This window comes from Hyaena hyaena, unplaced genomic scaffold, assembly GCF_003009895.1.
Source record: "Hyaena hyaena isolate Hyena2069 unplaced genomic scaffold, ASM300989v1 scaffold_86, whole genome shotgun sequence".
Lineage (NCBI taxonomy): Eukaryota > Metazoa > Chordata > Mammalia > Carnivora > Hyaenidae > Hyaena > Hyaena hyaena.
In genome coordinates, this window is record NW_024080721.1 from 1,241,667 (window position 1) to 1,251,653 (window position 9,987).

Sequence of the window (9,987 nt, forward strand, 5' to 3'; positions counted from 1 at the left end):
ACTTTCTTCTTTTGTTTTAACAGATAAAAGGACAACGGGGCTAGTTTCTCCCTTGGGAGATAAAGTTAAAGCTGGCAGGTGAGGCGCTGCGCGACTCTGTTTCCTAGAAGTTGCGCTGCGGGCAAATCTTGCAGCCGCGGCGCAGAGGCGGGAGCCGTGGCCGGGACCCGGGAGCGTGGGACTCCGGCTCGGCTGCCCCGGGGAACCTCTGAGCTCGGTCGGGCAGAGCTGCGGCCACGGCCCTGGCACGCCGTGGCACGGATTCGGGGCGCGCAGGGCCTGGGGGCGCGGGTTAGACGCTAAGGGCACCCCCGGAACTCCTAAACTATCCCGCCTTGTCCCACCAAGCAGGGCCGGGAAACCCGCTCACCACCACCTCCTCCCTACCCCGCACCCGCCTCTCGGGTCCCCAGCGCAAGGTCCTCGGAGGCGCAAAGCGCAGGGCGGCGCGCGGCGCTCACTTTTTGAACATGCTCTCCAGGTCCCTGATGAGGCGGCGGCTGAACTCCGGGAACTCGGTGTAGGGGTTGAAGACCTTGCAGCGGCGGGGCCGCGCCGTGCCCTCGTTGATGTCCAGCCGTCGGTTCAGCTGCGCGCTCAGCTCGGCGTCGGCGCAGGCGGTGGGCGCCCGGCCGGGGACCTCGTGCGCGGGCGCCGGCGCTGCGTGGGGCGCGGGCTGGAGGCCGCCCTCCGCCCCCTCCTCCCACTGCAGCCGCCGTTGCAGCTTGAGCGCCAGCTCCTGGCTGGCCATGGCGGCGGATCCGGGCACCCGGGGACGCGGAACCCGACGAGGGGACTGGGCGGCCGGCTCGGGGGCTCGCGGCTCTGCGACGCTCTGCCCGGGCGGCCGGAATCCGGCGGTTGGGTGGAACCGCGGGCTGGAAAGGCGGGCGGGCGGGGCGGAGCCGCGGCTTTAAAGGAGGCGCCGGGGCCCCGGGACCGCCCGCCCGGAGGCCGCAGGTGTCTCTGCTTCCAGGGGACGCCCGCCCGCTGCCCCCTCCCCGGGGCTCGGGACGGGAGGCTGGCCCCTCCCCAGGACACGGAGCGGACGCCCCGATCACCTCCGACCTTGACGCCCGAGCCCGCTCGGAGGGAGACAGGGGACCCTGCGGTCCCCGGGGAAACGGCAGCGGGAAAGTTTCCCGACCGTTCGGGCGGTTCCTTTCTCGTTGCACAGAAACACCCCGACTGGAGGGGCTCGCGCCCCAGGACAGGTTGGGGGTGGGAAAAACCGAGCGCCCTCAGGTGACACCCACGCGCCCCCGTGGCTGGAAGAGGCACCCGGTGGTCGCGAGGTCTGGCAGTGGGAGGCGCCCGCAGGGAGTGGGGGGCAGCGTTTCTAACATTCGTTCAAAGTAAATGTTGCCAAAACGTACTAAAAATAAACACAAATAAGCAGAAAAGAGAGTAAGCAAAGGAGACAAAACTCGTGGCTCCACTGGAGGTAAGACCCCAGCGTGGCTTCAGGGGCTCTGGCTTTTACTGTGAAACACACAAGAAAGAAAAGAAAAAGGAGCTCAAGAATAAATAAATAAATTAGCATTTTTAATAACAAGAGAGTAAAACAAGTGAACTCGTCTTTCTCCCTAAGGAAGGCTGATGCAGATGGCTGTTAGTTACATCAGCCAACCGTTGTAAACACTGGTCCCGCCTCGGCCTGGGCTCACTCTGCTCTGACCACCTAGGGGGCTGCTGACCTTGGGCGAGTCTGTGACCCGGGCTGAGCCTTGGGGCCTGAGACCGAGCACCAGCTTTTGAGTGTGTGTGTGTGTGTGTGTGTGTGTTGGGCAAACAGGTCTCGCCAGGGACTGGGGGCATCTATAGAAGGCAATTTGGGGGCACCTAGCTGGCCTGGTTGGTGGGGCATGCAACTCTTGATCTTAGGGTTGTGAGTTCGAGCCCCACGTTGGGTGTAGCGATTACTTACAAATGAAATACATATTTTTAAGTTTATTTTGTTTTGAGAGAGAGAGAGAGAGAGAGAGCGCACCCAAGCAGGGCAGGGACAGAGAGAGAATGCCAAGCAGGCTTTGTGCTGTCAGTGCAAAAATCACGAATCAGATGCCTGAAATAAATGTTAAAAAAAAAAAAAAAGAATCTGATGCCTAACTGACTGAACCACTCAGGCACCTCTACAAATAAAATCTTTTTAAAAATTTATTTATAAATACAAAGAATAGGGATGCCTGGGTGGCTCAGTCGGTTAACCATGCGTGTGATTTTCAGCTAGGTCATGATCTCACAGTTCTGAGTTGGAGCTAGGCGACGGGCTCTCTGCTGTTAGCACAGAGCCTGCTTCAGATCCTCTGTCATCCCACCCACCCCCCCGCTCTGATCCTCCCCTGCTTGTTTTCTCTCTCTTTCTCTCAAATAAATAAATAAAAATCTGAAAGAAAGAAAGAAAGAAAGAAAGAAAGAAAGAAAGAAAGAAAGAAAGAAAGAAAGAAAAAGAAATACAGAATACAAACTGAGGGTTGCTGGAGGGGTGTTGGGTGGGGGATGGGCATTAAGGAGGGCACTTGTTGGCATGAACACTGGTGTTATATGTAAGTGATGAATCACCAAATTCTACTCCTGGAATCATTATTACAGTATACGTTAACTAACTTGGATTTAAGTAAAATGTTTAAATTTTTATAAATTAGTGGGGTGCCTGGGTGGCCCAGTCAGTTAAGCATCAGACTTCGGCTCAGGTCATGATCACACGGTTTGTGGGTTCAAGCTCTGTGTCGGGCTCTGTGCTGACAGCCAGCTCAGAGCCTGGAGCCTGTTTCGGATTCTGTGTCTCCCTCTCTCTCTGACCCTCCCCTGCTCACACTGTCTCTCTCTCTCTCTCAGAAATAAATAAAACATTAAAATTTTTTTCAATAAAATAAAAATAAAAATTTTAATAAAGTTATTTAAAACAAAAAGGTATTAGGGAAATACTAAGTTTTTAAAGAAAGGTATCAAAATCTTTCAAAATTTTAAAAAATGTTTATTTTTGAGACAAGGGGAGGAAGAGAGAGAGAGAAAGAGAATGATCAGGGGAGGGGCAGGGAGAGAGGGAGACAGAGAATCCGAAGCGAGTTCTGCGCTGACAGCAGAGAGCCTGATATGGGGCCCAAACCCACAAACTGTGAGGTTATGTCCTGAGCCGAAATCAAGAGTCAGTGCTTCTCCAACTGAGCCACCTAGGTGCCCTCAAATAAAATCTTTTAGGGGCGCCTGGGTGGCTCAGGTGGTTAAGCAGCCAACTTTGGCTCAGGTCATGATCTCACAGTTTAGGAGTTTGAGCCCCGCGTCGGGCTCTGTGCTGACAGTTCAGAGTCTGGAGCCTGCTTCAGATTCTGTATCTCCCTCTCTCTCTGCACCTCCCCCAATCACACCCTGTCTCTCTCTCTCCCCTCCCCCTCAAAAATAAACATTTAAAAAATAAAAGAATGTAAAATCTTTTTTTTTTAATTTTTTTTAAAATGTTTTATTTATTTCTAGGAGAGAGACAGCATGAGCAGGGGAGGGTCAGAGAGAGAGGGAGTCACAGACTGAAACAGGCTCCAGGCTCTGAGCTGGCAGTCAGCACAGAGCCCGACGCGGGGCTCGAACCCACGAACCGCGGGATCACGGCCTAAGCGAAAGTCGGACGCTCAACCGACTAAGCCACCCAGGCGCCCCGAAAGTAAAATCTTTTAACATCCCTACTAAATACTTTTATCTGGTCCTGCAAAAGCAGCCTTTTTTACATCAGATTTTATGCTTGAAATGACAATTGATAGACCCTTTAAATATGTCACAGGATGCTACTCTTCCTGACCTGATGGTGGTGACTGCCTTCTCTCTCTTATCACTTCTGTTTTGAGCACTTTGTATGTGACATACTTCATACACATCCCAAAAAAGGATTTAAAATTCCTAATATGCTCCATCAACAAGAAACTTTGCATGAGTAGGTAATAGTAAATGTAAACAGTTGTTTTACATGCTAAAATTTACCACCGTTCACATTAAATTTAAAGAATCTAATAGCTTTGGGGCATCTGGCTGGCTCAGTCTGTGAAACGCTGGACTCCTGATCTCAGGGCCATGAGTTTGAGCCCCATGTTGAGTGTAGAGATTACTAAAAAAACAAATAAATAAAATTTAAAAATCATAATAAAATCTTAAACAAAAACCCTAATAGCTTTGCCTTTTCTTTTACTTGTGAATAGGACATAACATTGAAAATTCTTGTGTTCCTGAGAGTGGATTTTGAATACAACTCAACTTCATCCTTGGTAATAAACATATCCATCACCTCCAAAAATTTCCTTTTGTCCCCTTGGATTTTGTTTTGGGGAGTTTCTTGGTAAGAACACTGAACGTGAGATTTATTCTCTAGACAGTTTGGTCTCTAAGGAAGTACTTTTGCATAGTGTGCGTGTGGAATACCAGCTGTCAGCTGGGGCTACTCAAAAGGCATATCACTTGCAAGGGACAGAGTTTGGGGGTTGTGCCCCCCACACCTCCCCCAAGCTTCCTTGCCACCGAGGTAGTGGTAGAGGATGGACCTCCTCGAAGCCATGCCCGCCCCCGGCAGCAAAGAGCCAGATACCCATGATACTCACCAGGCAACACCCAGCCACCCCTAAGAATGAAGTCTGAGTATCTTACTAGTGACCCAAGGTGAATCACAGCCACTGCCTTTGCTATAAAAGCCCTGCCCTCCATTTTCCTTCTCCAGGGTCCAGCTGGGTGCCTGAAAAACTCAAAACATGACTGATGAATGGTGGGTCAATATCAGTATTACCGTGCAAATATGACACATGTCTTGTAAAATAAATTTCTTTTTTTCCCCAAGTTTATTCATTTATCTTGACATAGACCTACAGGTAAGGGGCGGGGGGGGGGGGGGGGGGGGGGGGGGTGGACAGATGATCCAGAATGGGCTCTATGCTGACAGCAGACAGCCCGATGCGGGGCTTGAACTCACAAACCGTTAGATGATGACCTGAGCCGAAGTTGGATACTTAACCCACTGAGCCACCCAGGTGTCCCTGTAGAAGAAATTTCTATATAAAAAGAGTAAAGGGAAAGGGACCAAATTATGAAGCTGTAAATGCTAGAAGTCAGATCGTTTTCATTCTCTGTTAATTCTCTTTTTTTCTGAATTTTCTACCGCAAGTATAAAAACTGTTATAATCAGAAAACAAATGTTCTGTTTAAAATGAAGAAGTATCGGAGGGTGGATATTTTCACTGCAGAGCAGCTGAAAGTGCTTCACCTTGACCTCTGGTGAGCTTGTTCCTTTTGCTAACTTTCCTCTGGGGCGGCTCTAGGAGGTTCTGCATTTCGTAGGGACATCAAATGTGTTTTAACTTTAAGACCTTTTTTAAAAAAAAAATTTTTTTTAATGTTTTATTTCTGAGAGAGAGAGAGAGAGAGAGAGAGTGAGAACATGAGCAGGGTCAGAGAGAGAGGGAGACACAGAATCTGAAGCAGCTCCAGGCTCTGAGCTGTCAGCACAGAGCCCGACGCGGGGCTCAAACCCACAAACTGTGAGATCATGACCTGAGCCAAAGTCGGATGCCTAACCGACTGAGCCCCCCAGGCGCCCTACTCTTTAAGACTTCTTTTTCAGTGATCGCTATGTAACAGACCATCCCCAAACCTGGTGGCTCCAAACAAATACGTTTACTTTGCTCACAAATCTGCAATTTGGGCACAACTTCATGGGACAAGTCTCGTTTCAGATCCACTTGGGTTAAGAGGAAGCAGCTACAAGGCAGGGGGGCAGGAATGAATCTGAAGACTCGTTCCCTCACAAGTACAGAAGCGCTGCTGGCTAGTGCTTGGTTCTTTCTCGGGGCTGTCAGCTAGAGCACCTGCACAAAGCCTCTTCACATGGCCGGAGCCTCCTTATAACATGGAGGCTGAGATCCAAGGACCAACTTGCAAAGAAGGAGTCGCCTTTTATGATGTAGGCTCAGGAATCACGTAGCTGAACTCTACTAGTCAAGGCAGTCAGTCACAAAGGAGAAAGAATATAAATCTCCGCCTTTCGGTGAAAGAGTGACAGAAGAGCATTGTGAGATGGGGCGTACACTATTGAGGCCATGGCCGGAAAATACAATGTGCCAGTGCCCCCTCCTCAGATCCCTGCAGGATTGAGTCCTCATCCAATTCTGTGGCATTTGGACAAGAACAGATACGCCTTTCAGCTTGGATAGTTGGCACAGGTCTCTGGGCCCTCTGGGAAGGGCTGATCTGCAAGTCCCAAAGAAGATGGAATGAACTAAATTCCAAAAAGGGAAAAACCTTTCCAAAAGAGCAGAAACCTGGGGAAGCTTCCATCCCTGGAGACATTCTGTGCTGCTTGTGTTTGCATGACCGACTTCTCTAACAAGTCAAAACCTCAGGGCTCTACCTTGTTTTAGAGGAACATGTCTGCCCTTTAAAAATTAATTGTCAGAGGGCGCCTGGGTGGCTCAGTCAGTTAGGCACCTGACTTCAGCTCAGGTCATGATCTCATAGTTCACGAGTTTGAGCCCCGTGTTGGGCTCTGTGCTGACAGCTCAGAGCCTGGAGCCTGCTTCGGATTCTGTGTGTGTCTCTCTCTCTGCTCCTCCCCTGCTCACTCTGTCTCTCTGTCTTTCACTCTCTCAAAAATAAATAAAAACATTAACAAGAGATTTTTAAAAATTAATGGTTGGTGCCGTGTGCTGTTTCCAAGTTTCTTCATGCCATCACTCGTTGAATTCAAAATATTCTTTTTTTTTTTTCTAGGAGAGAGAGAGAGAGACAGTGTGAGCAGGGGAGGGTCAGAGAGAGAGGGAGTCACAGACTCTGAAATAGGCTCCAGGCTCTGAGCTGGCTGTCAGCACAGAGCCTGACGCGGGGCTCGAACCCACGAACCGCGAGATCATGACCCAAGCGAAAGCCGGACGCTTAACCAACTAAGCCGCCCAGGTGCCCCGAATTCAAAATATTCTAAAATTAGACAGTGATGATGGCTGTACAACCACATGAATATATAAAACCCACGGAATTGTACATTTCAAAAGGATGAATTTTGTAGTATGTGAATTACGTCTCAACAAATCCGATATTTAAACAATGACAAGAATCCCTTACATATTAACATACCTAATATGAGAACATTGTTTCCATCTTTGTATATGTCTTTAGCATCGCTCCTAATTAAAAAAAAAGAAAAAAAACAGTTGAATAGAGCATCTGCCTCTGATTTGATTTGTTGCAATTTGTTGCTTTCTTTGAGATACATGAAGAAAATCCAGCCTTCCACAGGCAGCTGGAAATATACTTGGTTATTTCATTGGGAAAAGGAAGAATATACGAATCATCTTTTCAGATAATTATGGTTATTGTCTTCTCTGATACTCTACCAAACTCAGATAAGTAATAGTTTCTTCGTTCGACTCTTGATTTTGGCTCAGGTCATGATCTCACGGTTCATGAGTTTAAGCCCCACATCGGACTCTGCTGGTGGTGCAGAGCCTGCTTGTGACTCTCTCTCTTTCTCTCTCTCTCTCTCTCTCTCCCTCCTTCTCTCTGCCCATCCTCCACTCGTGCTGTCTCTCTCTCTCTCAAAATAAATAAACTTTTTTAAAAAAGTGATAGTGGGGCACGTGGGTGGCTCAGTTGGTTAAGTGTCGACTTCGGGTCAGGTCATGATCTCATGGTTCGTGGGTTTGAGCCCCGCGTCGGGCTCTGTGCTGACAGCCAGCTCAGAGCCTGGAACCTGCTTCAGATTCTGTGTCTCCCTCTCTCTCTGACCTTCCCCTGCTCATGCTGTCTCTCTCTCTCTCTCTCTCTCTCTCTCTCTAAGAAATAAATTTAATTTTTTTTTTTTAAAGAAGAAAGAATGCTCCCTGGGAAAGAGGCTGGTTCTGCCCATAGCTCAGTCAATTGTGTAAATGCTTTGCTCTGGACGACTACCACACTCTGGTCTTTAGCAGAAGTGCCTTCCATTTCATCACACCAAATATTAAAAAGACACATACTGAGATTAATGGAACAGAAAAGAGAGCCTAGAAACAAGCCCACACTTACTTGGTCAATTAATCTACAACAAAGGAGGCAAAATGATGCAGCTGTATTACGGAAGGACCTGTCAGAGCCGCTAACTCTGGACACCAAAGAATGAACCCAGGCGCTGCCGAGGCCACCAGCTCTGTCCCTGGGAATCCTGCGGGGCTGGACATGTTGAAGCCGTAGCTCATGGCTAGATTTGCTAACACTGCTGCTGAACAAAATCGGATAAACTCCTCACGGGAGAAACCAATCACTCAAGAGAGGAAGGTTTGGAAAAGAGAGGAGAGATTTATTTCCCGAGCCAGCACCCTGGGTGGTAGCAGGCTCAAGAACTTTAATAACCGGCCTCTCCATCAGCAGGATGGACACCGAAATCTTTATAGTTTTAAAGTTTCACAGGAGCAGTTCAGGGAGGTGCAAGAGAGCAGGCTGAGTGCATGGCCACGGGTGCAGGGCTGTAGGGCCCAACAGCCCTTGATCTTGGGCAGGGAAGGGACTGTCGGGTGTGGTCTTCTAGGCATTCCTTTGCTATCAGGACTGTTCTGGTCTGTCAGTTAGGATGTTCCAGTCATTGTCAAAGCCTCAAGAAAATGTGATAAGAAGTAACTGTTGAGAGGGCTCCTGGGTGGCTCAGCCAGTTAAGCCTCTCGACTCTTGATTTTGGCTCCGGTTATGATCTCACCTGTTCGTGAGTTCGAGCCCCACTTCCAGCTCTGCATTGACAGTGCAGTGCCTACTTGGGATTCTCTCTCTCCCTCTCTCTGTTCCTCCTCCACCTCTCAAGATAAATAAATTAAACTTTTTTTTAAAAAAGCAAGAAAGAATTGTTGGGGTCTATACTAAGCAGGAGGGCTCACTGACAATGGGGAAAAGACGACCTCCAACAAATGGTATTAGGAACACTGGACAGCTACATGCAAAAGAAGGAAACTGGACTTGGGGCACCTGGGTGGCTCAGTCCGTTAAGCATCTGACTTCAGCCCAGGTCATGATCTCACAGTCTGTGGGTTCAAGCCCCATGTCAGGCTTTATGCTGACAGCTAGCTCAGAGCCTGGAGGCTGCTTCAGATTCTGTGTGTGTGTCTCTCTCTCTGCCCTTCCTCCGCTTGCTCTCTGTCTCTGTCTCTCAAAATAAAACAAAGACACAAAAAATAAAAAAAAAAAGAATGAAACTGGACCACTTTCTTACACCACACACAAATATAAACTTGAAATGGATTAAGGACCCAAATGTGAGACCTGAAACCATGAAAGTCCTAGAAGAAAACATCGACAGTAATTTCTTTGGCATCAGCCATAGAAACATTTTTCTAGATACGTCTCCTCAGGCAAGAGAAACAAAAGCAAAATTAAACTATTGGGACTATACCGAAATAAAAAGCTTCCACACAGTGAAGAAAACTATCAACAAAACAAAAAGACAGCCTACTGAATGAATGACAGAAGATATTTGCAAATGATACATTCGATAAGGAGTTAGTATCTAAAATATATAAAGAATTTATGGGGTACCTGGGTGGCTCTGTCAGTTAAGTGTCCCACTCTTGATCTCAGCTCAGGTCTTGATCTCATGGTTTGTGTGTTCGAGCCCCACAGCCTGCTTGGGATTATGTCTCTTCTCTCTGTGCCCCTTCCCTGCTCTCTCTCTCAAAATAAATAAATAAACTTAAAAAAAAATCCCATTAAAAATGGGCAGAGGACCTGAATAGACATTTCTCCAAAGAAGACATACAGATGGCCAACTGACACATTAAAAGATGCTTAACATCTCTCATCACCAGGGAAACGCAAACCAAAACCACAAAAACATATCACCTTATACCTGTCAGGATGGCTGGAATAAAAAACATAAGAAATAACAAGTGTTGGGGCGCATGGGTGGCTCAGCCGGTTAAGCGTCCAACTTCAGCTCAGGTCATGATCTCTCAGTTTGTGGGTTTGAGCCCCGCATTGGGCTCTGTGCTAACAGCTCAGAGC

The 9,987-nt window shown here is 48.2% G+C and overlaps 1 protein-coding gene across 1 annotated transcript in view; it reads right to left on the minus strand.

The window, feature by feature from the left end:
• The window catches only part of EFHD1 (EF-hand domain family member D1), a 41,955-nt gene extending 41,062 nt beyond the window's left edge, over positions 1 to 893 (minus strand). Inside the window, exon 1 of the mRNA XM_039234545.1 lies at positions 462 to 893. Within this exon, the coding sequence (XP_039090476.1) occupies positions 462 to 751 (290 nt within the window). The 5' untranslated portion in view covers positions 752 to 893. The remainder of the gene's footprint in view (positions 1 to 461) is intronic.
• Positions 894 to 9,987: the final 9,094 nt, after the last annotated feature.